Below are 27,513 nucleotides of genomic sequence, written 5' to 3'. Positions count from 1 at the left end.
TGGTTGAATGAGAAACATGAATAATACAATGGTCCCTGGGTGGATAAGGGACAATATGGGGTCTGTGAAGCAGATTTGCAATTGTACATTTTCTTCCTAAACTAGGTACTGGATAGGCATGTAGTCAAAGCCTCTGTTTCTACAGATACAATTTATAAATGTATGCTTAGTTAATGTTTACTTTCAAACAAAGGAATGGCAGTATTTCAGTTGATCTTGGGTAAAGCTTGTCTAAATTAAAATTCTTAAATGATGGCCAGGATTTTCTCCATGAGATGGCACTGTAATGCTGAAAAATGATAGATACGAATATTCCAAAGAAATGCTCTTCTATGGTTTAAGTCAACCGTACAACTCTGTTTTGTAATAAAGCATTTGGTCTGTGTATGTGAATGTATGCTTCATTTAATCAATTATAACCTTGTAGCCTATGTACCTTAGCAAATTAAAATGTTAGAAGACGTGGAAGATCAAGTATGAGACGTGTTTTTCGATCAAAAAAAGTTCTGTAAAATGCATTTGTGATCATTTAAAGTTGACTTTATTAAATTAGTATAGTTAAGTAATTGAACAATTATATTTGACTGTGATAAAAAGGTTTTTGTAATATCTGCTGACTATTATAACGGTTTAGAAATGACATAGGGATTTCTTCAAATTACTGGCTAAAATGACAAAAAACATCATTATGACGAGACCGATCTTAGATCCTACTTCTTTTCCATTCCTTCATTAGATTGGTTCGCTTACTTTCCATTGCTTTTGTTAAGCACAGATAGACCACCCGCCTACATAGGGTTAAAGCGATCACAACCAAGGGGACGTGGCCAAAAACCGTAAATGGTATGTACAATACAAACGCTAAGGGACAATCTACTGTATATAGTTACAGTTCAGACGTAATGACCAAGTCGAGATGTGCAAGTTAGAGATAAATGTTGAGTATTTTAGAATAAATATGGCACGTTTAGTTCTCAGACACACTTAGTTGTAACCCATTGGTAAAAGTCAGTTAGGATTGGTTCCTGTTAGTGACTTCACTATATTTGCATTGACCGACATTCCCTTTTTTATTGGGGTAGGTTGGCCCCTCTGATTCAGAGGTTAGGAATTTGCGTCTGATTGCTGTTTGTCAACCAATGATTTGACTCTGTGAGCACGCCTTAGACTACGCAAAGATACTATGTAACCTCTGAATCGAGCCATACTCAGAAATCGAATTAATGTAGCAATTGTGTAGTATGAGCACCGCCCAATGAAATCGTTACATTTCTGAACAAAATCCGATCGATAAGCACCAGAACACCGTGGATCCAGTGGAAATCAGGAATGTTTCTTCCGGTTCCCAAGAGTGGTAAAACAAACGGAAGACATTTGGTAGGTTTTTTCCTATTTCTTATACCTTTGGTTTACCTAGAATAGATTAATATCACGATACGTTTACATTACGATTATTTTCTCAGTAAATATTGGTGGATATGTCAGTCAGGCTACATTATGTAAACTCTTCCTATAGGCTGCGTACAGTCGGCCGTATGTGCTTGCAGGCTGTCCGTGATGAATTCACAATAGCTGTGTATGATCAACAGTTTTTCCCTTTTACATTTATTAACGAAAGCGCTCTCATAGGTAGCATGGGTCTTCATGTAAATACGAATAGTTTCAGCCAGGGATGTGCAGAAGTTAACTTAAAATACAGTCAGATTTGTAAAATGATGTTTTTTCTGCGATGAGTGAACTCGAAGAAGGCTGTATTCTGTTTATTTGCTTGGCAAAGGAAATATAGGACCACTGCAAAAGTCGCAATCAGTTTGCATTTTGTGCTCATGTGTAACGCTCAACGTTTGAACCGTTTAACATAGTCTACCGTAAATAGACATATAGGCTTCTAGCGATTTAAAGGCATTTCCGATGTTTTATGTAGTCGTACATTTTGAACGTAATATATTAAACAAGTAAAACTACTTTCATAGGCGGCGTCAAATAGGCTACGTAAATGGTTGTCTTCGTGACGATGGCGTCTACGAGGCCCTTCTGCTTTATAAATTGTTGATTAGCCAAAGGCCTATAATGGTCTACAAACACAATAGAGAAGACACAGGTTTTTGTCTGTCTTAATCTAAAGACTGCATCGTTTCTGTCTGGTGGAAGTTAAACACATTTACACACACAAACGCTTTGCATATTGGAACAGCCAAATAGGCAGCTAAACCCAATATTGCGCCATACCTCATGCAATAATCAGTTGGCTTTGAAATGCCAACAACATGATACAATTTATGTCGTTGCCTAAAGCTGTTTCGTTGTGTGACTAGATGTGAGACTGTCTCGCATCTAAAGCCATGTGTGCATAATCAAAGTTGGATAGAAAGTATTGTTTGTAACACCCCCTTGTGAACCAAAGCATGGAATTAGGTCAACACTTGTTCTGTGAATGTCACTGATAAACAGCAACAAGTCGCTCTTCTTTGTGTGTAAAGAATTTTACCTTTAACTATGTTACATAACATTCGTAAATGATTTTAATCACAGTTTGATTCACTTTCTTACCCTGTTCAGTCACTAACAAAAACCAAAAACGTTAGTTACGATGAACAGTATGTTATGCGGTTTGATGGTATGATAACTTTGCTAATGATGCTTGATAATCCATCTTTTCATCTAAAATGCACAGAATCTCTTCACTTATCTACTGTATATACTACTTCCCTTAAAATGTTGCTTTCTTTAGACCATACTTATCTATGGACACTGGACAACATTTAAAGCCACAAAGTTGATGTGCCATTTACCGAATTCTGCATCCTATAAACTTGTAACATCCATCCTAACATGAACGGATCCATCGGGGCCTCTGAGTAGGAGGGGTTGGATTAGGAACGTATGGTTGGTGATCAAGTCCTGTTCTTAAAGGCCTTCGTTCCTTAATGAAGCCAGCCTAATGAATAACATGACTTGTCTGTGCCTTGTATTTGTTTCTCTCTCTTTTAAAGGTTGTTATTTTTTGTATGCAATTTAGCTACTGATGTTTGGAATGCACCCATGGTTCACTAATGTTTTTTTGTTTTGTGCTGTCTGAAGGGGAAATTGCAAAAACGGGGGTAAACGACAAACGTCTGGTTTGACACATCAAATAATTTAGGCAATTCATACGTTATGTGTAGTATTTTATAGAAAATCTGGAACGTTTTACTGTGAAAATGCTTGGTCCTATGCCCTTTTTAATTTGCAATTGGATTAGTCTCAGTTACAGTCTATATGAAGTGTAACTAAAAGCATATTTGTAGATGATAGAGTTAATTGGACAATTGAGCTTTTCATCATTATAATAAGATAATAATAAGACTTTATTTATATAGCACATTTCATACAAGAATTGCAGCTTAATGTGCTTTACATAAAATCAATAAAAACAATAAACAATAATAATAATCATTAATGCTCCCTATCAAACATCAACTCTGCAGTATCTTAGTTAATAGTGATTATCGTATTTTCCACACTATAGGGCGCACTGGATTATAAGGCGCACTGACAATGAATGGTCTATTTTCGATATTTTTTCATATATAAAGCGCATCGGACTATAAGGTGCATTAAGCGAAACTAAACTGTCAGATATGTCAGTCAGTCAAACTTTATTGAACGTGTTCACAATAACTCTCAACATTGTTCAAACGTTAATGAGTGTATTCACAATAACTCCCAACCTTAAAAAAAACAGTCTGATACCGCTAAATCGAACGTTAGCGTATTCACAATGTAATATTATGTTGAAGCACAGTATGTATTACTCCGCGACGCTCCTGACTACGGTAGCCGTAATGCTGCAAGCGGTGCGGCTTTGTAGTTTGGTTTAGGTTCAAAGTTGTACTAAAACATTTTGACAGAGCGCCGTGTACCACACGAAATCGCTTCGAGGTCAGTAAACACAACCAGAATTAATCCATATATAAGACGCTCCGGATTATAAAGCGCACTGTCATTTTTTGGAGAAAATTAAAGGCTTTTAAGTGCGCCTTATAGTCCGGAAAATACGGTACATGATTTATTGGACTCTAAACTGGTTATTTGTTTTGAGGACAAATCTCTATTCATACAAGACAAGTCAAACAGGTTTGAGTCAGTTTTATCGGAGACAGTAATGCTGTTCAGGTGACAACTGGTTGTCTAGCCTTATGTACTGGCACCAGTTATGACAGATGATGTTATATTAGTCTGTGGATAGTTCACACTATGGATAGCTTGAACACGCCTTGCGTTCAACAAGACCAACTGTCGACAAACCCCCAAAAGTTTTCATTTTATGGACGTATATGATGTTATCTCACTTCCAGAATTTACTTCCTCTTAAAACATGAAAATGTGTCATAAATTGGCTTGTTGTCAGCTGTTCTGTTGCCAAAACCCACATTTCAAAGAGTCTTTTTGGCAGGCAGACCATTTCTGTGTTTTTCCTGCCAAAAAATGTGTGGGGAATCCCATCCGGCTGACTGTGACGTAGGTCGAACAGAGCATTGGGAAGGATCTCACTATGGGTCGTGCCACGGTATCCACACCCCTAACAACCCTGCTATGGCCTGTATGTTTTGTGGACAACTGCTAGTCGATGTGTAGTGGCCAGCATGGATCCCCAAAGCTATCCTTGTATGTGTCTGCCTGGATACCAGTGCACACTCAACACACGCGCATGTGTCCATCAAGGAGGTTTATTTGTGTTTTGATATTTACAGCCCTTGGCTTCAGTGTGCTCTGGAGGAGGAAGCTGGCAGCAAGCCCCCGGAATAAAAGTAGTCATGAAATAACTCAAATATTATTTTGCCTCTAGCTCCTGAATGAGTTGCATGCTATGCATGCATGTCATCAACATGGGTGCAGCCAACACACTGGTGTTCCATGTAAAACAATGACAAACATGAACACATTTGCACAAGGAGCATGTTATGTAGCCACATGCAGGTCTGTGATCCTCCTTGTTGAACATGTTTGTCTCCAATTTATGAAGAACAGATTGTGGAAGATCACAATGACTTGACCTCCCCCACATCTTGAGAACAAACTAGTTTGTCAAGTTTTTATGATCCTGCATTTATGATTTGACGTCCCCACCCTCTGGGTAACAGTATCAGATTCAATGGTGAGAACCGATTCAAACAGCCTTTACATGTACTGATGTCTAAAGGTTACCATGGAAGCTTATTTCTAACACGTTCCAACTGGCTAATGAATGAATAGAATGTTTTGATTGTTGACAGGTTTGAAGAGAGGGTAGTGTGTTTGTAGCGTTAGCTAAGCCCAACCCAATCCTGCCCAGGCGAGCCTAGCTTCTGTTTCAAGGATGAACATCAGAAATGTTCATGCTAACTCAATGCTTCCTCTTTGCATTCCATATATCCGATGGTTTCTGTATATTGCTGTGAGAATGAGTAAAATCCTGTAGGCCTTAATAATATTTGTCCGTTTTACATGTTTTAATTTCACTGAAGGACTTGACATAATCCATAAATGGTATAATAAGTATAAGACTTAGTGAAATACCGTCAGTCTTTGAGCCATAGCTGCTAACATTAATAATGCCAGGCTTCGCTAATCAGATTTTAGCGCCATCGCTCCACCGGATTGCAGAAGACGTTGGTGGAAGGAGCGTGACCAGTCTGTGTGTGACAGTTCCTCAATGATGTGGCTGTTGGTGTTGTAGAGCTCAATGGAACCACTGTTGCTTGAATCCCTGCTAATACTGAGTGGAATGTGAGAAAATGCCACATATATATATATACCAATACCATTGACCGACTTTTCATTTTGTTTTCTTTAATCTAAGACAGGGGGGGACGGACAATGACAACTGTTAGGTTTAGATCCTATGTGAAATGGAAATGAGGAAATGACATGTGAGCAATAACGAGTTTGCCCAATTCGCACCCAGGCCAATGAAGAAACGTGCCAAATGTTTCCTTCTACTTTCCTAATAGCTCTGTAAGGCCTTCAATTCAGCACATTTTGTTATAAGTCTTCATACTGCACATGGCAACCGTAAAGCAAAGCATGTTATACAGTAATATACTGTAATGGCACGCTCTGCTTTAGAATCAAGGCTGTGAAAGACTGTGTGTAGGCTGGGACAAAGGTCACAGATCAGTCTGTAATTGCAGACTACCAGTGACCAATTTTATATTTTTATAATGGGCTGGGCTGTTGATCAGAAAAACGTCTCGAATTCAGCTGCCTACTACTTTCTGCTTCTTTGCCTTACGGTTTTTGCGCCATCAACTCGTGTCTGCGTTCTACCTACAGGTAGTCAATGAACGTTCACAATCAAGTTGATAGATTTAATTGCGTTCTACATCCCGGGAGGTATGTTAAAAACCAGTTTATATTGGACTTCTGCAGACCCTGCATGTGAGGCTTTCTTTATCTCTCTGGAATTAGACCCTCTGCGCTTTTCCTTATCTCCCTGTTCTGTTTGTTCAGACCGCGCAATCTTTTGCCCCCACTCCTGCCCCCACTCCTGCCTCCCTCTGTGTGCCAGTAGGTAGGACACGTTTAACCCGTTGGCTCCCCTCATCCTCCCCTTGTCCTTCCTATAGCCATTCAACCGCCTGGTCTTTCTTGTGGCCTCCCTAGCTGCTTACCCCCTCATCCTCTGCTATTTCACCTCCTGCTAACCAAGGGCTCCAGGGCAAGTGGACAGCTGCTTGCATTTGCGTTTGAACTCAGAGAGGACTTTGTGGTGATAAAAGGTCACATTTAATATCGCTTTATTGAACTACCTGAGGTTGGTGCGCCCCGGTGGCTCAGCTGTCAAGGCTGAGGGAGTCAGGTGGCTGACCGGTTAGGGAATTGGGCTAGTAATCCGAAGGTTGCTGGTTCATTTGCTGGGCAAGGCACTTCACCCTACTTGCCTCGGGGAAATGTCCCTGTACTTACTGTAAGTTGCTCTGGATAAGAGTGTCTGCTAAATGACAAAATGTAATGTAAATGTCTAAATACTAAGGCCTCAACGCAGGGGACTGGGTTCAAATCCAGCCTGGGAAATTGTCTGCATGTCCTCCCCTATCTCTCTCTCCCTTACCTCTCTCTATCTCTCTATTACATTTCCTGTTTCTCTTCCCTGCATCAGTTAAGGTATACAGGAAAGCAGAAACTGCCCACAAAAAAACACCTGACATTGACATTTAGTGGGAATGGTTTGCTTGCCTCGCCGAGTTTGAAACCAGAGTTGCGTTGCATGTACAGTAACGACACACAGCAACCGGTCACCCCTGACAACATGCACTGGAATAAATGAACAAAAGAGATTAACAAATCTGTGTGCCTTTTGTTCGTCCTTTTGCTTTGTCATAAAAACAGCATGCATGATTTGCTGCTCAGTTTTGTTCCATCAGTTATATAGCTGTGACTTGGAATGAGGTTCCCAAGATTACTTTTCAGTGCAACAAATTTAGGACGTTATATAAAAAGTTCACATAGGAGACACATCAGTTTCCCTTTGATACTCTTCGACATGTGCTTGACTCATTTGTCTCTTTTTGTCATTGTTCCGAAAGATAAGAAGTTACTACAGTCACAAAGCAATAAAAAACTATCAAATAAGATAAAATGTTATCATCCTGTATGCTACTATTTTGGCCTGAAGGATTGCAGTGAGACAGCTGCCGCTGGTACTCAGTAGGTATGTGGTGTGAATAAGTACTAAATGTCTTTCTGACATCCTGATAAAACGAAAATCTTGTTTTGTAGTGTACCCTGCAGACACAGAGACGTAATCAAAGGGACCTTTTTACGATTTTGACTGTGCCATTTCTTTGACTGTCGTTTAAATGAGACCAAGTCTAAATGTTCATGACTGCTTTCAAACTCTGTGAAGTGACATCCTTGATAATTCATCTTAATTTCTCTGTGTGCTATTGATTCTAGAACATTGTGTGCTATTGATTCTAGAACATCGTGTGTTATTGATTCTAGAACATCATGTGTATCTCTTATCTTTTGTCCTGACCCAGATATGACCCAATCCAAATGAAGACCTTTCCCCCTGCACTGTGTGGTGCACAGCTTAGAGTTTAATGCTAAGTCAGCTGATATCCATTTTACATAAAAGATACCAGGTATACATTGTGCCAAACATGTCCAGCCCATTAAACCACTTTCTATGTCACTCATGTTTAGATTCGTTTTCTGGTATCACCGTAATGTCACTATAAGGCCAAATGACACAACATGGAATCACGGAATTCCCCCCTTTTACATTTGTGTTCCTCTTGTTGCTGAATCATACTGTATCTCAGGTGTTTTGTCTCTGTTTCTGGGCTGATGGTTTCCCCTGAGTATCTTCTTCGAAAGCAGTTGAGATTCCTTTTTGGAGAAACGCAACCTATGCAAGATATCAGCCTCTGTGCTTTTTGTTTCAACACCATTTGTTTCCACCTGTCATAGAAACAGGCATAACACATTTTTGTTCTTTCTCTCTCTTCCCTTCAGGTCCTGGTAGAGCTGTCTTCATAAGAGAGGTCCACTCCTCGAGACAGGGACCCTTGTGTATGCGTGTTGTCCCCACTGGCTTTGACAGCTACGAAAGAGACCTCCCAGATAACCCATCAGACTGCCTCTGAGCGTCACTGTCACACCGTCCCCTCCTCCTTCCTCCCAAGGTTCCGCATCTCCAGCGCACTCTCCAGCAGGGTCCAACGGCCGCCCTCCCTCAGCATCCAGGACTAAGCAGGGCGCTGTCCCCCAACTGGCCCCCGACTGGTGCATCTTTGGGGGGGGGGGGGGAGAGGGGAAGGGAGGCGGCGGCTGACGGGCGCACCGCTTTCCCCCTGGAGATGAAGCTCCAAGCCGTGATGGAGAATCTGCACAGGCAGCAGCGGGCCAAGCTGCTGCTGGAGCTGGAACAGCAGGCGGCCGCGGCGGCGGCGAGCCAGACGGCAGCGCGCGGCGCCACCACGGGGGGCGCCGACGAGCTCATGGGAAGCCCAGCCCCCGAGGCGGGGGAGCACGCGCAGATGGCGGCGCTGGCGGCCATGCGGGCGGTGGCGGCAGGGCTGCAGCGGGCGGCGGACAGCCCCATGTCGGAGCGCAGCAGCGGAGGGGAGGAGGAGGAGGAGGACGAGGAGGAGGATGAGGAGGAGGAAGGGGAGGAGCAGTACAAGGATATGATGGGGTCAGAGGAGGAGGAGCAGATGTGAGTGGGAGAGTTTTTGTTTACGTTTAAATGAGATCAAGTGGCATTCTAGACATTCGACTGTGTTCTGGGTGGGGCAGATAGGGTGGTATTGGTAGTATAAGGTTGCCATCGCTGATTAGCATCTGGGTCTTGTTTGAAGTGTTTTCAGGCCATGTGCTTGGTCTACTGTACACAGTTTAGGACACACACCAACCAATTGATGAGGCAGAAACTGCTTTGAGACTTCTCTCAAAGTTTCTGAGAGAGAACTTGCCATTAATATGCGTTCCATCTGCCTTTCCACTCTTCCACAGCAAGCAAAAGTGGGACGAGGAGGATTTTGAGGGTGAGATGGAGGAGGATTATGATGACGACCTGGGCGAGGACAGCTTACCCACGGGGCGTGAAGCCGTGGCCCCTGGGAAAGGTATCCTCCTGCTGCCTCACCGCCAGCTCCACCCCCACTCCCAGCTGCTGAAGGCCCGGCCCAGCCTGGAGCAGGAGCCTCGGGCGCCCATGCTCCACCCCCACGCCACACACAGCCAGCTGGGAGGGCAGGACCACGGAGACTGGACCTACGAAGAGCAGTTCAGACAGGTAGGAGGGAGAGGGAAATCATTGATATGCGTTTGTTTTAAAGTTGTTGTTTTTCCACTGACATTTTTTTTTTCTTTTAAATTGAATATTTTAAATCACAGCTCAGCCATTCAGAAATATTCTGGAGTTTGTTTTCAATCATTTCAAACGACCAGCAGGCAGTCCTGCAAAATGCAGAGGCTAGTTGTTTACAAATACAAACAGGACATTAATTGCATTACACGTGAGATGTGAACCCATTAGGTTGTGTACTGAAACCATGTTGACATGTTTGTGAGCATTACCACATTATTACGTTTACAGCTAGTTTGCATTTATTAGCTCTCTGGTACAGTTGTTTATGTGCCTATTAGCAAGAAGGAACAGGGTGAATATAACAAACATTCATGATAACGTTCGACAAAAGTACGTGAGACTTGCACAAAACCTATGGCTCATTTACATTACATTTACATTTAGTCTTTTAGCAGACGCTCTTATCCAGAGTGACTTACAGTAAGTACATGGACATTCCCCCGAGGCAAGTAGGGTGAAGTGCCTTGCCCCAGGACACAACGTCATTTGACACGGCCGGGAATCGAACCAGCAACCTTTGAATTAATAGCCCGATTCCCTAACCGCTCAGCCACCTGACTCCCTTATTTGGTAACAAAAGCTGAAAAAAATCCATATGCAAAACAGATGCATTTTGCAGGGTGGCCTCATTAGATCTAGAATTCCTTAACTTGGTACTTGGAATCTATGATTTACCACTTGTCTCTTTTGTGCCAGTGTTTGTGGGAAACTTCTTATGTAACACTTCAGTTCCCAAGACTATATGTGACAGTTATATAATCAAGAGGCAGGACCTTTTCTGTTAAGATAATGTTACGCAGTCCAACACTAAAAACTGATGTCTCTGTGCAAAGGCAGCTTTTACCTCAAGATAACTCGAGAAAGAAAAGTGTACATATGTATACATTTTGCATTGGTTTGAAGTTTTCAAACATTTCTGTTGATTTGATGTAATTAACTTACAGATCATTAGATATGCAATGTGAGCAGCAGGGGGAAAAATGGTCTCAGCAGAATGAGCTCCCTTGGGTGGAAGGGGTTAAAGACTGTACAGTTTATTTTAGGCAGGTGGGTGGAGACAGTTGGAATGGGCCTGAGGGAGAGTGATAATCTGTCCATTCTAGATCCAGACCTCCGTCGAAAAGCTGCATGTCTCTATCAGTCTGCGTCAGTTAGCACGCCTCAAACTAAAATAGATCTTTGTATCGCCCAAACAAGAGTTTCAGGTGACATTCATGCAATGACAAAGAGATGAACCAACTGCCCCTTGACTAATCTGGAGACACCACCTCATAATGTCTCGCTCCTTCTCTGCCAAAAGGTCTGACTAAATCCAGTGACCAGAGTCTATTTGGAAGTCTAATTACAATGTGTTTAATAATTAATACAAATTTGAAGGGAGAGCAGGCCAGTGTCTGACACGGCAATGGGGTTAAGGAAGAACAGTTATAGTCAAATAAGGATTCATCGTCCAAGATCAAATTATACCAGCTCAGAATTATTTTGCAATCGAAACTAATGTACTGCTGGTTGGCTGCCATTTGAACTGTGTTATTTCAGTTACACCCCCCCACCCCTCTCTCAGTTTTGATACCCACACACTTACCTCCTAATACTTTGACATGGCAAGACTCCTGTCAATGCTACTGTGAATTGGTCTCAAAAACACAACTGATCCACTATTCTCTGTTTATAGTGATGAGTGAAATCTGACAAGAATCTCAGAATGTAGTGCTTTAATTAAAGTATTCAAAAGACATTTAGCTTTTCTGTTGATGGTCTTTCAAGGTGGTACTTTAAACTGAGTCGTGTCGTGTACATGTGGCCTTGCATTTGTGACTGTATTATACAATGTACGACAGCAAAGGGTCTGCGGTTAAGAACGTAAACATGGCACTGTTGGAAGTTGTGGTCTCTCCAAAAAACACGGTGTCCTCTAACCCACACCACCCCCCCCCCCTCTCTCTGCCAGATCCCTCTCATCCTCAGGTGAAAAAGCCCCAAAAAGCCAGAATGCCTTTGAAGTCTCCTTCTCCTCGTCGTGTCTCTTTCGGCCCTCTAGTTTAAATGCAGACAGCAGGGCAGATGGAGCCCAGATGGACAGTAAAGGAGGGATCTCTTTAAAAATTCATTGCACTCAGTATTATGAGGCTGAACGGAGGGGACTTGGCATTAAACATTGATTTGTACAAACACACACACGCACAACAGGAGGGGGGTTGTAAGGCCGTTAGTGACCACAGGAAGTGAAGGGTGAACAGGAGCCAGTGGGAAGGGATACTTATTGGGATTGGTCTTCGGGCTTATTCTGCTGATGCAATTGTCCATTGAGCACATGCTCTTGTGGTTTTGCCCTAAGCTGTTTTATGAGGTGCATTGGCTAATGCAGACATGTCTATTATGTATTACTGAACTATTTCAGTCCTTCTTATTCTTATATTCATTTGACTTACACCACGGATGTTGTCTAGAAAATACTGATTGGATGTGTATAGTGAAAGGGGGTATGGACTGCGAAAGTCCGAAAACTGCTTATAGATTGCTCAAGGTCTCCCTAGTGAAGCAGCTGACCTAAGGCTTTGACTGCCTGAGACTATTAAGATAATTAGCTCACACACATGGTAATGCTGACTCTGCGCTCATTATCCGAGACTACATGAACCACAGTTGCAAGATTCTTAATGGGAGCTTGTAAAGAATAAATATGAATCTTTCACATCTGCAGCGACGTGTGACCAGGAATCCCAAGGGTGTGTTTTAGGGTCTTTTTATTTGACGAAAAAGAAAAGCCATTGTGATTGGAACTTGACATCACAGGATGACAAAAGGTCGATGACAAAAGAAGAAATGGCAAGGGCAGACCTTTTCAACTGTTCCCGCTGAGTCAAGGAGGAACAGAGGCATGGCTAACAGTGTGGGTGGCAAGAGGGAGAGGGGGAGAGAGAGGGAGATGGAGAGAGACAAGGAAAGAGAGAGAAGGGGGGGGGGGGGGAAGACCCAAAAGGGGTTCCGCTTTGAACAGCAGCTAACTAGTACGTGTACAAGAAGAATGTTGGCTTTTGGCTGCAAAGCTCCATGCAGCGTTTTGGATAACATCCAGCTTTCAGTGTGGGGCTGATGTCAGAACTGTACAGCCAAGGGGATTCTGGAAATTGGCAGACACTCAATATGGGTTAGTTGGAAGCGGAGCAGCAGGAATGTAAACAAAGATTGCATAAAGGCTGAGGCCAGCATTTTTTCCTCACAGTGTTCCGTTCACATAGTCTTTCTCTCTTTTTTTTATTTTTATAAGACTCGGTTTCAGTTCAATCCGTTTTTTCGGAGGACTTGATTTGTTTCTTAGTGATGTTGTTGTCATTGGACAGCTGATTGATTGTCCGGGGGGAGATTGAGAATGGATGTTTTTCTCTGTATGTCATGGATTGGAGGCTGTCATTGTGGCAGAATCTCAACATCTTTTCTTCTTAAGTGTGTGTGTGTGTGTTCTTATGAATATGTTTTTGTGTACTTGCCTCTCTTTGTTTTCCATGCCTCCTTTAATGGATGAAAGCCTGCAGTGTGTCCTTGTGCCACAACACAAGGACAGAAATATGATTACGCTGAATGACTTAGATGTCCAAGGGGCCATCGTGACAAAATGCCTCGTCTTACAAAGGACGTTCTTGTGTGCCTTTGCCTCCAACCATTTCTCATTGGGTTGTGAGTGTAAAAAGGGTTGTGAGTGTAAAAAGGGGTGTGTTCTTTTGTATGAAAGACATGGGGGCAAAAGGTCAGACTGCTAATTATCAAAATCTAAATTACTCCTCCGCCTTTTTGAAATATACCTCATATTGGTTGAATGGCATTACAAATGGCACTAAGGCATGCCATGGCTCAATCCAATTAAAACACAATGCAATCCAGATGAGTATATGAACCGATATATTGGATGGTGATCAGGAAACTTTTTGGGGGTCCCAAACCTATTGTTCAGGTTTTGGGTTAGGCCAGACCCTGCTGTCAGCTGCTTCCAGCAGGAGAGGGTTTACATTTAGTCATTTTAGCAGACGCTCTTATCCAGAGCAACTTACAGTAAGTACAGGGACATTCCCCCGAGGCAAGTAGGGTGAAGTGCCTTGCCCAAGGACACAACGTCAGTTGGCATGACCGGGAATCGAACTGGCAACCTTCGGATTACTAGTCCGACTCCCTCACCGCTCAGCCACCTGACTCCCTTACTAGACTGAATACAGAACCCCTTCCAGCACCATTACGGAGATTCAAGCCTTTGTCCCAAAACTCCCAGGGGAGACTAAGAGACTGGCCAGCCACAAGGGAAGGACAAATCCGGGGTCACCAAAGGTTAAGTGTCGCCCATCTACCTATTGATCAGGCAAGGCCATCCACGCGTCCAAGACATCTCCATCACTAAGGAGCCACGATGAGATGGGGGAGGGGGGCTTGAGGGGAGGGACTCTTGTGATGCTTAGAAGGTAGTCAGCCATTAGACTCATCACTACGGCAATCAATCTTTGTGATTGACGCTTCAAGAGGTGCCGCTGAGAGAGGGAGGGGAAACCGGGCGAGCAGCCGTGTTCGCCGGGACACGACATGTTTTCCTCTCTTTGTCTGTCCCAACTTTGGATCAAGCCCTGGGTTTCCTGTATCTCTGTCTCCCATCTCTGAGTGACATTCGAGACAACGTTATCCCATCATCTGCCCTGACGCTGAATAAATGCTTTCTTCCCTTTCTGTAAAGCCATTAGGTTCCAGAACTGGCTGCCCAGTTTTCTATTTGAGACTTGTTATATGTCCTCTGTGAAAATAAATCATGGCTACACCCACTTGCGTGAAGAAAAAAAAAATTCTCCCTAACTCTTTTTGGCATGTCTACATTTGATACGCCTCATTAACACCGTGGTTACCAGGACATGCCATCAGTACATGATCCGTAGTCACTAACATAGACGTTACATGCTTCATAAGTTGGCGGCTATTTCTGATTCTTATCAAGGCCTACTAGGCTTCCCAGCAGCTGCTGTTGGACGGAATGTTTCACCAAATAGCATTCATACTGTTTTCATGTCATGCGTGTTGTCTTCAAGTTTTCACTCCATTTCCATGTCAGCAGCAGATATATTCAGCTGAAGAAACACATTAAATCATTGGAGAGAGGAGAGAGGCTGTCAATAATCTTTCGCCCCAGGGGTAGGCATCAAGTTGTCACATAGGAAAAACTTAAAAACCGCAGCTATCATGCGTCCTTAAAGCTTCAGAATGTATCTGATACAAAATGTGTTCGCTTAAAATAGGCCCTATAGTTTGTAAATGTTTCTCTCCTACAAATCCTGATAGTGCCCCAACCTCCCTGTTCATTTGGGTGGATCTTTAGGAATTCAGACAGGATTACGATGTGTTTGAGCATGTTTGTCCTGCCTAGCTCATTTCACCAGTTTTGTTTCCATGCAAATGTATAGTTTCTATACATTGGCATTCCTCTTTCAGACTAGACATGTTAGAGATATCGTGTTAGGATAGACGGAACAGATTGAGCGTGTGTGTGTGTGTGTGTGTGTGTGTGTGTGTGTGTGTGAGTGTGACAGACAGACAGACAGAGAGACAGACAGACAGAGAGACAGAGAGACACACACAGAGAGAGACACACAGAGAGACAGAGACGTATTTACATACACATTTGAGACAGGAAGACCCAGTCTGGGTGCTAAATAGCTAACTGAAATTGTCATGGTGTTAACCCTTTGAATCCTCACGTATATGACATAAAAGACAGAGAGGGCCAAGGGGAAAGAGAAATGTAACGTACATTTCAGGTCTCATTGAATGTTAACTGAAGAAAGGGGTAGCTGGACAATACATGAATGTGCTGCTCATACACCTTCACTTCTCAACTGGTAGTATACTGAGCTAAATGTGTCCTTTCGATACAAAAAAGGAAACGCACATTGGAGATGGCAGTAGGATGATATGCTCAGTGTGACTAATCACCTAATAGCCCTGAAACTAAATAGCCTAGTACGTGACACAGGCCTAGTAAGGTGGGGTCTGTTCTTTGTAAAACTGGTTTGAAAATGACAGGCTTTGCTTCTATTTTCTTTTGCCATGAAAGTAAGATTGTAACAGTGTAACAGGAACACAATAATTACACAAACTGTTTTTGGTCACTCTTGGTTTCCTTTAAAATAGTGTGGAAAGACAGCAGACTTTTATGGTCCTCAAACTGAAACAATGAATACACTATTTGGTTGAATATGATCATGTGCCCCTTGTTCACAAACGTCACATCTAGAAGTCTCTGCACACTGCTGAAGTCTAGCTTCTTGTGCTCTGCTACCCCTCCCCCTTCTGACCTTACGCTCCCTTCCCCCACTCCCTCCTATGGCTCGGATGAGAGTGTGTATTTGCATGTGCCCTACATGTTTACTTGAAGGCATGTGCAAATGCGCGGCATGTGGACTTACTTGGAGTGTGTGCATGCGTGCTCGTGTATGTTATTTCCTGCATGTGTGTGTGTGCACACGCGCATTCGTGTGCGGGTGCCTGAAATGATTGACAGGTGTGAAGGACGGTGAAGTGTTTAAGACGTAGCGTCTCATGTGGCGCATCAGCTCGATGGGGTTCCCCTCTCGATGTCCATATCGGGATAAGGTTCAATAGCGAGGCCCAATTATGCGCTACAGGACACTTGTTGCAAGGTGCTAGCATGATTTGTATTGAGTGGTGTCCTTTTCCCCCTAATATCTTTGAGGAGCTGAAGCTACCCATGTTATTTTCATCCCTCTGAGGTCAGAAAAATGGCCCGAACGTTGGTTACTTGTTTTCTCTCATATGTCGTCCTTGTTTTTCATATTGGTAGACGTTTCAACAGACCACACTCATTGATTTAGAATGTGCAGAAATTAGCCCTCGCTAGCTATTTCTGCTACGTCGGTCCTGTTTACACTGCAGAGACTTGAGCATTTTTACACAGTGAAGTCGCTGATGGTTTTTGTGTTGTTTGCCGTCCTTGCATTGCAAAATTCTGGGTGGATCAGAGGAGGCAGGAAGCTTCGCAAACGAACACAAACTCCCTGGTGCCAGAGAACAGAATAGATAGCACTTCACTCAACAAAAGAGGGTGGGGGGGAGAGAGATCTGCTTGGCTGTAGTCGACGCACGGCCCTTTGTAGTATCATCTAACCTTTCGGGAGAGGAGACTAAACAACCCTCACCTACGCTTCCACTCCTCCGTGACCCAGCTTTTTGGCGTACTGGTTTTGAAAAGAAAAGAAAAAACTCAATTTGAGGAGACGCCCTTATATCAGTGTGTGTGCTATAGATTTGACTTGATCTGAAAACGCATAGCCATTACAGCCACACCCGTCCCAACCTAGATAAACATATGTGATCTGCTGGTGTTATGCTGTGAGAGGGGGTTGAGTGGGTCATGTGTACATGAACACTGTATATGCTTGTGTGTGTGTGTGTGTGTGTGAGTTGGGGGGGCGGCAGGGGGGGGGGGGGGCGGGGGTGCTCTATAAAGAGTTCCTGGGAAAGGATGCAGCTGGATCCAGTAATAAGAGAGACTGGGGGCCCCTGCATGGGGCGTAATGGGACCCGATTGGTTGGCACCTCCTATATAATGTTAAATGTTAGAAATGCTAACTGTTTTAGACCCTGTGTACACTGTGTACAGGGTCTTTTTTTTTTGTGTACTGCTTGCGTAAGGTGCTTGTCAGTTTTTTTTCTGTCATGTGCCAAGTGGTTGCTGGTGTTCACTTCTAATACCTTGTGACTCTCCTCAGTTGTCTTGTTCACTCTCACCAGTAACCCTGGCAACTCTTGTTCTCACCTAGCTATTATACTAGGCACGTTTAGTGTTTATGATGTTCCATCAGAACCAGAGGGAACTCGTGTTTTGTAATTTGCGGTTTGTTCTTTTGTTATCTCCATTTGTCCAGACAGGTCCTTCGTCATCGTGATTATCTGTTAGGGGGGCCTGGGTATCAGGGGGTGTTACAACTCTAGGATAGCCACAGCAAAAGGAGGGAGGCAAGTCGTTGAATTCCAAGAAATAGGACAGGAAGAATGCAGTGGAGACAATCGTTTTTGATTGGCTGGGAGGAGAAGGGAAATCCTGATAGCTGTGGAGTGATTCAGGCAGAGTCAGGGAGATCCATTAAAAAACTTTGTGTGTGGGCAGGGTGGGGTGTGTGTGTGTGTGTGTGTTGTTAGGGTGTGTGTGTGTGTGGGGGCAGGGGGTGGCGTAGGGATGTGTCTGTTTGAGAAGCAGAGAGGGAGAGAGACTGAGAGGAGCCATTTCCAAGATTTATGGTGCAGCACTCCTCGAAATGCATGCATCCTGTAATTAAGACTCGACTTGCCTCCAGCCCCTACATTACCGCCCCTCCCCCGCCCTGTGATCCAGCCCCCCATCTCTGATAATAAGATCTTAGGGCAGCTCGGTGTCACTAATGAGCGCTAAACGCCACAAAAAAAGGGTCTGTTTGTGGTTACCGCAAGGAAAAAGTACTTTTACAGGACTAGTGTAGAGTTGGGTAGAACATTTATCTTTGTCTATGTTGGAATCTTATTGTTCTCATTGATATCCCCTTGCGTGTGTCTAAGGGAATGTAAGGCGTGTGTCTGTGTTTGTTAGCAGTTGAAACAAAAAAACAATGTTCTTCTCTAGTTAGTTAAAATGATGCGTAGTCCATCGAACCACTGGCTAACTATATTCCTCTACCAAGAATTGGTCGTTGTAGTATCTTCTACAGGGAACAAGACTAGCCTCCCACTATTTATATGGGGGTGCTCTCTACTTTTACTGTTAACTTTCACTGAACTTTCTGGAACCCTCAGCCCCAATAGCAGCTGGCCCACATCAGGTTCTCATCAGGCGGCCTCCTCCATTTGATGGCTGAGGCACTCTCTCCTCTCCATTTTTGGGGGGCAATAATGACTCAACCTCTCCTGGCAATCTGCTTCCAGCTGTAACCACCTTTATCATTTTCTTTCACTCTCTCTCACTCTCCCGTCACTCTTTCTTTCTCTCTTTTTGACTCTCTCTCTCTTTCTTTTTTTCCATCCCCCTCCCCCACTTCCCCTCTGCTCCACACAGCTTTATGAACTGGATGGAGTTCCGAAGAGAAAAGAGTTTCTGGACGACCTGTTCAGCTTCATGCAGAAGAGAGGTAAGTTGGTGTATGTGTGGATGCACACTCCCCCCCCCCCCCCCCCCCCCCCCCCCCCATGGCTCATGTCTCAAAGCAAGACTCATAGAGATGACTCTGCTAAGTGGAAGACTGGCTTTGATAGTAAGTTGCACAGACCCCCCCCTTTCTCTCTCTCTCTCTCTGCCACCTGCTCCTCCCCCCTTCCCCTGACATATGAAACACCACTCTCATATTACAGATAGATGTGTGGATCTTCATGTATTTTATTCATTATGGCGTGCCTGCTCGACCCACATCGTAGGGCTAAATCTAATGCTGGCATTTGTTGACGGGATTGGATTCATATTCACACCTGTTTCCATTTACTTTGCTCGTATGTGTCTCATGTCGTACCACTGAAACAGCTTGCACCTCGAAATAAATTAGAAGTGGACATATTAAATCATTGTTTTTTTAAAGGATCGTTTTAAAAGCAACAAATGCAAGAGACATTCCTCTCGTAAAATGAAGCCAGCATGCATTCCTTGGGTTGCGTAATGCCCTATGTTGACTACATGTAGAAAATCCTGTGTAGGATGTTTACAGTATGTCAGTTATCCTACCGATGTATGGGCGGGTCTGCCCAACATCGTGGAAGGATACGAGAGTGCCCTCTGGTGTCAAGATGGGGAACTGATTAGAAATATAAGAGCACTGGTTTTCAGACGTCAACTAAGAACCCTTGTGGCTTCAGTGAGATATTTTGCTTAATGACTACCTTATGTTACGTCTAGTTTAAACGTCTTTTTTGTTTCAGTTTCCAAGCACACCGAGTCACGAGTTCTGTTTCCATCTACACTCTTTAAATATTGTGATGGGAAATGGCATGTGCCGTGTCCATGCTGTGTTTTTGCTCAAGGTTTCCTGCCCCAAAAAGTTTACACTTTTCTGGGGCGCCCCCGTAGCTCACCAGATAAATGCATGTTGGCTGAGGCCCGGGTTTGAATCCGGCCTTGGCTCTTTGCTATACCTTCCCCCTCTGTCTCTCCCTGCCTTTCCTGTTGCACTTCACTTAAAAACTGTTCCAGTAAAGCAAAATGCCAAAAATATATCAGAAAGAAAAATGCTTACACTTTTCTCTGCCTGCTCCCTGTAGGAACGCCTGTGAACCGCATCCCCATCATGGCCAAGCAGGTGCTGGACCTGTACATGCTCTACCAGCTGGTGACGGAGAAGGGAGGCCTGGTGGAGGTCATCAACAAGAAGCTGTGGAGGGAGATCACCAAGGGCCTGAACCTGCCCACCTCCATCACCAGCGCTGCCTTCACCCTCAGAACACAGTAAGTCACCACACTTGGCCCTCTCAAGACAACTCATTTTAAACAAAGTTTTCTCCAGTGCAAAACTAGGGTAGGATTCAAACTGGGCCTCCAATACAACACCTTTTAAAAAAAGTTTTTAACTAGTTTAGGATCCAGAATACAATACAACTGAGTCCGGATACAAACACACCGTATTCGTTCCCATGGCGAGGTCTAGTTGCACACTCCTATTTCTCCTTACGAAACATCTGACCGAAGTGTGGCCCTCGCAGATACATGAAGTACCTGTACCCTTACGAATGTGACAAGAGGGGCCTGAGCAACCCAAACGAGCTCCAAGCAGCCATCGACAGCAACAGACGGGAGGGCCGAAGACAGAGCTTCGGGAGCTCGCTCTTCACCTACTCCCCCAACGGAACCCCCACCATGCTGTCCTCGCCTAAGCTCTCCATGCAGGGCATGGGCACCAACGGAGCCTCGCTCACCCCCACCCAGAAAATCAAGAAAGGTGAAAAAATGGGCTAGATGGTTTGTTGCTGTATTGTTTGTATTATTGACATTACACTGCTGCCACTGTAATTCTGTTGTTTTGAAATTGTATCAAGGTCAGCAATTTAACCGTAACACAAATGTTTAACAAATTATATCCATATAATATATAGCCTCCGTCCTTCCAAGAAATGTATTAGTTTTGCACTCACATACCACATGTAAATACCAAAAGGATAGAAAGATCAATGTGACATAAAGCCATCCCATCCAGAGTCTCATCTGAAATACAATTTTTTTTTTCTTCCTTCGCCCCTCCCTACACCCAGAAGAGGACAGTGGGCTGACCCACGGGGCCGGTATGGGCCGCATGCCCGCCGGAGCGATGGCGGGCCACTCGATGGCGGCGGCCCAGGCTGCTGCAGCTGCCCAGGCGACCATGGCAGCCCAGGTGGCGGCTCTGGAGCACCTGAGGGATAAGCTGGAGGCAGGAGAACCCCCTGAGAAGAAGATGGCCCTGGGGGCCGAGGAACACCAGAGGCTGCTGCAGAGGGCCTTGCAGCACAACCTGCTGGCCATGACTGCCCAGATGCCCATGAACATCCGCATCAACAACCAAGGTACAGGGAGGGAGACTGTGGACTAGACGTTTCTTTTTTTTTTTTTTTCTTACAATGGCAGAAAGCAGGGTCATAGGTTTGTTTTCAAATGTGGGTGTGTGGCAGCTTTTTTAAATGACTGAGAATGTGCCCGTTTCATATCATTCTCTTAGTAGAAAGTGTGGGTGGGACATGTACACTCTGACAACTACTCCCATGGTAGAAAGCTTCTTCTTTTGGGGGTAATGGGGTTGGTGTCAGTTTTGTTCACATGTAACACAACCTGTGTATAGGTTACGACTGTAAGGGATTTTACGTGGGAAGTTTTTTTTTTTTAAGGGTTTAATTTGAAGTAGCTACTGTGAAATAATTGAATACAGTATCATTTCCTACCACACATTTTGCATACACTGCACATTCAAGAATATGGCATTTTTGGTGTGCGGGAAAACCCCAAGTTTATAGACTCAATGTCGTCTTAGTATCAGTGGAAAACCTCGTAAAGTACTGAAGGAAATTACATGTTTCATTTATAGTTTTTGTGTGGATGAGATGGAAAGGAGACCTAGCGTTTGTTTGTTTTTCTGTACATTATTTGACCTAAAGAATTATTGGGGTCCCCATGTGAGGCTCCATAAACAACCATAGATTTGTTTATGTGAAGTTGTTTAGCTAGTGTGTTCGTGGAGCTGGTTGAAGAAGACCATGAATGTATATATGTGGGCAAGGACAAATATACATTGTGTGTGAGACTAGTTCATAAAAAAATCATTTGATGTGAAATTATTGTTGATGTTTAAGGTAGTTGGTACAGCAGATGGTTCACAGGTCAGTTTGAGAAATTAATTTGATGTGAACAGTATCTCAAACTGCCCAGTAAAGTTCTATTACATGTTTAACTTTTAATACAGAGTAGTTGGCCCTGCACGAATGCTAATCCAGTACATGTACATCTGTATGATAAAACAAAAAAACTCTTCCTCCTGGTATTTATGGCAGTTTACTAGTGTTCTCTGGATCTGATGCTAAATGTCCCTTTACAGATGGCAGACAGGACTCAGCCCTCAACCTCACAACGAACGGAATGAGCAGCATCAGCATGTCAGTGGAACTCAATGGAGTAGTCTACGCTGGTGAGTCCCCACTGTCACATGACGAGTCAGGAAGTAACTACATTAACAGACCAGGTGTTTTCGTAAGCTGATGTTGAGCGTTATCATCAATATGTTTACACTGCTAACAGTGGATATTTATATTTGTTATGGAAACTAAACACTTGAACTGTTAACAAGACTCAGGTTCTTCACGCTTTTCCGTCTGTTTGTCTTCTGTAGGTGTGCTTTTTGCTCAGGCAGCGGGGGCAGCCTCGACAGGCCCCTCAGGATCATCCAGTAACAACAAAGCTCCTAGCGGGCGCAGTGGGCCTCAGCCAGTCCCCCACACACCTACCTCATCCACCTCCAACAACCCATCGTCTTAACAAACCTAGACCCTTAACCTTTTTGATGCTAACTAAAGCCAAAATCCAACCTCATTTTCTACATAGCCTATGCCAAAAGAAGGAGAATACATGCAGAAGTGACTAACTGAAACTCAGACCACTTGAAGTAAACTATCTCAGGTTCTCTCACCAAACCTTCCCTTATCCGTTCAGTTTAGCCAAAATGAGTTTGAAAGCCCCAACAAAGAGCCAGTATATGATAAATATATGCACAGCCTGTGAATAATGTATTTCTACATCAATGTACAAATTATCAGAGAACAAAAGATAAATACTTAACAGGAATGGTAATACACTGTTTACACGTAAACACAGCTACTGACTGACAATGAAGCTTCTTCTCTAAATGACTAAATGTTCTCAAGAAGAAAACGTTTTTCTTTTCTTTTTTCTTTTTTTTACAGTAACATTATCATTATTGTTATTCTCATCATTATCTTCACAATCACCACTAACATCCTTACTGTATAAAAAATATATTTAGGATTCTATAAAGAGAAAATTAATTAATATCTTTATTTGATAAGAAACAACATATACTTTAAAGCTTTACTTAAGGGCATAATATAACAAAGTACCACTGTGACCTCAAACGCAGTCAAAACAGTCTTGGCAGTGATCCTTTTTAGGGGTTGTACTGTACCTTGAGCACAGGTATTTGTTTTGTCAAATGACCCCTAAAGACTTATGAACTTCATTGATGTATGTTGGTAAGCATCCTTTATGCTCATAGGCCTAATATTTGTGTGTTTTGTAGTTTTTTCTCAGGTGTCTTCAAACTTGCAATGAAACAATCACTGTATTTCTCACATCTGTAGTTTTCTGCAAGTGTTTGTTTTACTCAGGAAACATTTGTTACGTGTCACCCCCTGTTCTCAATATTGAGTTGGAGCTTCTTCTTCTTTTTTTATAACTCTGTTCTTTTTCCTGGCAAATGTAGCAGAAGTAGACTTAAGAGATGGGTTGGGGCATCTTGGTTCTTCAATGGATGCTGCTTCTTTCCGTTCTCACTGCTATCAGACAAGGTTGATTACTTGGGGCCCTTCAAAGGGTATTGGGACAAATGTAGAGTATATAACCTGGAATTAGTCAATGTTACAGAGTGGAACAAGTTATAATTTTTCTTAATTTTATCAACATACTTTCTATGAGATGATGCATGAATCCTATGAAACACGCTAACTTGCTTGCCTGGTTTTCTTTTGTCAGACCCAAATTCTTATAGATTTATATCATCATCTGCAGTCTGGACAGGGTCGACTTGACCAGTTTGGATTGAGGAGATTATAGATAACCAATCTGACAAGCCTTTACATTGACCTTTTTCTATGTTCCATAGCGATGCAGGAAACAATCATGCTTCCTGGAAGCTTTGAGGCCTTAAAGATTTACCCATCTTTCTAACAAGAATGTGTATCTCATCAAATATATATATATATATATATATAGACCCTGACTTGACTCAAAATAATTTTACACAATGAGTAGCAGTAGTTATTGTGTAAACCTCACTGTATTAACAATCATGATGTGCTTGGGTGTAACTCTGCCTTTTACGTTTCTGATCTGTGATGAAACAATGCTTCATGTATGTCTCCTCTCTCGTCTCGCCGTCTTTTTTCTTTGTTGTTTTATTACGGGAGCATCACTGCTCTGCTGTTAGGTAATAGTTCTCATGTCATTTTGTTCTTCACATATTTTCTGGTTTATCAAAAATGTACACACACACACACACACGCGAGCCGGTATTAAAACATATATATATTATGTCAAAGATAACAAAAAGATAGCAAAAATTGTGAAAAGCCACTAAGCCTTTTAAGAATTAATCTATATTATTCAATGTCTATGTTCTCATTGTGCATTGTCAATCAGCCAGCACAGTTGGGTTGCAAACATTTGTACATATCTATTACAGTTGATACAATAGAGACTCGTGATGCTCAATACATTTTGTAAACAAGAGGGAATGAAAAAAAAGAGGCTTTTATGTGAAGGGAAAGGAATAGATCCCCTTGTGGGATATGTGTAAAATAATTACTTCTTCCAGAGCTTTCAACTACTGAAAAATCCATATTGTCAGCAGTGGGCCCGGGAAAACGTACAATTATAAAGCTAGATTTAAAGTAAAGTAACACCTATGTACAGTAATGCTTGCCTGTACATTTTTTACTTAATTAGCTACACACAATCATCCTTTTGCCCCAACCGTCATGAATTGTAGAAATATTTTTTATTGGAGTACATCAGGGAGTCTATTATTGTCATGACGAATGGCCGAAAGTAAAATAAACGTATGTTTAATGTACGCTACAGCTGAAGGGATGGGGGTGGAATTAAACCCAATCAATCCTGATCAATAGGTCAGAGCTGCTTTTTTAGATTGGTCCCTGTGACCTCCCTGTCCCTTAGGCTACATCAATGCACCCAGCTTTAAGTTTAAAACATATCCATTGATTTGCAGCACTCATATTTTACATTTGAACCACATCGGTACTCAAACTATAACATTTTACATTTATCCATGGGGTTTATCATTCAGTGATTTTGTATTTAGCATCCTCAGGGAAGGTTGATTTTGACCTTGTGGTAGTGACAATCAGAGGGATGTTACAGCACGGTTTACCTCAAGGACGGATCTCCAGCTGATTTATTTGACCTGAATGAAGCCTCTCTCTACCTCAATGAGATGTGTTTTAAAATACCATCACACAATATCACTATTAAGTTATATTAAGATAATATATGCTGGTGTTTGTTAAACCCGCTCTTTATTGACCGAAATGGCAAAGATTGTGTTCAGCATTGACAAATTATCTGAGATGGTGTGAAGAATAAATATTTGTAGACAATCGGATGATATCTCAAATCTGTCCATAATCATTCTTCATAGTCAGTTTAGATTGTTTTTGAAACATGCAGTAGAAACCAGAGAAGCCTTTTTTATGAAGTGTTTGAGATGTAGGGAAGATTAAGTGGGGCTGCCACCTGGTGGATTGGTTACAATCACACATTTGTTATTCTCTGTCTAAACCCTACATATCTATCTGGGTTGCCTTCAGAATCCTCGCTGTCTCTTCTCCATAGCAAGGTGTACAATTTTGACTTCAACATGGCATCTTAATGGGCCTGCTTTTATTTAATTGAACCCTTACATATTTAATTTGCCTATTGCAATTCACGTAAGGCAATCTACTTATTATTGAAGTTGTATGCTTTTTCATTTCATACCCTTTTACATTATTCCTATATCTTCTCTTCTTGAAATGTACGCCTTAAAACATGAAACTAACCTTGCAGTAGGTTAAAGCAAGTGGCATGTTGTATACTGCAGGGATGACCACAGCATGTGAAGATGAAATTAAGACCATTGTCGACTAAACAATTATTTGACAAGATGCCTTATGCTGTGACAATTGTTTGAATTAACTTGTATATAGAACTAAACATTATGCTTCAAAAAATACTTGATGGCTTTAGATTGTCATACCTATATACCATTGTGTTGTAGTTATTTCTTCATGATATGCTGTGCAACCCTAGTCACAAGAGATTACATGTAAAAAGGAAGGTATACATGATGATGATGATGGTTGTGATTAAAGATGGTGGTGATGATGATAATTATGATCATGATAATTTGGGGAATGCTCATTTGACATACCAGCCCTGGTGTGGCTGACTTGTTTTAAATGTTCTTAGACAAAAAAAACAATTTTAATGAGGCTTCTGTCTTCTTCTCAGGAAAATATACTTCTACCTCCAGTTTTACAGATGCATTTATGCTAGGCTAAAGTTACAGTTTAGTGTGTGCACACAGGGAAGTTCTCTCTTGCTCTTTCTCTCTCTTTCTCTCCTTTTCTCTCATTATTGGTGTGTTACAGGTTATTTGTCATGTAGCACTTTGTTTTTAACAGGTTATACTCCGGTAACAAACTGCCACAGGTCTACACATAGTTTCTAAGATACAGGCACAAGTATTTTAAAGTCTGTATATGTGTGTTAATTTCAAATTTTATATGACATTTTAATTTCACTAAATGGGATGTTTCGTAGAATACAAGGAAACAGTGAAGTGGAAATGTGGCATGTTGTAACGATCATTTATTAGCAAGGTGTAATGCCCCTATTAATGATTGACAACAAGCATTTTAGAATGTGAGATCTATTATTTTAAGACTTTCTGTGGGGTGAAGAATGTGTCTTGCCTATTTACTCAGTATGTGTTTGCGTGAGTTCCTTTATTTTGAATTTAAAATAAATATAATCTTTTCCTAAAATGTAAACTGAGGTGTTAGTGCTATTCTTTCAAACAAAATATCATAAAGAACTGAACTTATTACCACACATAGCCAATGGATGTGACTTGACTAAATACATTTTGGACGTTTAAAATGTAACGTTGTCCCGATAAATGTATCATCGACAACAAATAAATTTTCAAAACTGGGACGAACACTATGTTGGAAATCAACTCTACACCACTTAACTCATAATGCACAGATTTGCTTGAAGTCTGGCCTAAATAATGGGATTTATCTAGTCTGGCACCCTTTAGTCAGTGACCTCACATTGCAACGTGAGTTCGGTATCACGTTGATTCATGAGGCTCCGCCCAGTTCTTTTCGCTACTTCACTGAACTTATCTGCCCGG

General features: G+C 42.4%; 1 protein-coding gene across 2 annotated transcripts; it reads left to right on the top strand.

Annotated features, from left to right (window-relative positions):
• The first annotated feature begins 903 nt into the window (after nucleotides 1-903).
• On the top strand, nucleotides 904-25,711 carry arid3a (AT-rich interactive domain 3A). 2 transcript variants are annotated; one of them, XM_067229774.1, is made up of 9 exons: nucleotides 904-1,377; nucleotides 8,482-9,184; nucleotides 9,481-9,763; nucleotides 18,915-18,987; nucleotides 20,105-20,288; nucleotides 20,543-20,778; nucleotides 21,092-21,379; nucleotides 22,402-22,491; nucleotides 22,693-25,711. In XM_067229774.1, exons 2-9 carry the CDS (start codon nucleotides 8,826-8,828, stop codon nucleotides 22,836-22,838), a joined length of 1,659 nt encoding a protein of 552 aa, XP_067085875.1. In that variant the 5' UTR covers nucleotides 904-1,377; nucleotides 8,482-8,825; the 3' UTR covers nucleotides 22,839-25,711. The 2 variants fall into 2 exon arrangements, with proteins under 2 accessions (XP_067085875.1, XP_067085874.1); XM_067229773.1 differs by having other exon boundaries at nucleotides 21,089-21,379.
• Nucleotides 25,712-27,513: the final 1,802 nt, after the last annotated feature.

Source organism: Osmerus mordax, chromosome 26 (genome assembly GCF_038355195.1).
Source record: "Osmerus mordax isolate fOsmMor3 chromosome 26, fOsmMor3.pri, whole genome shotgun sequence".
Taxonomy (NCBI): domain Eukaryota; kingdom Metazoa; phylum Chordata; class Actinopteri; order Osmeriformes; family Osmeridae; genus Osmerus; species Osmerus mordax.
The sequence above is the reverse complement of the archived record's forward strand: the minus strand, read 5'-3'. Positions and strand labels throughout refer to the sequence as shown.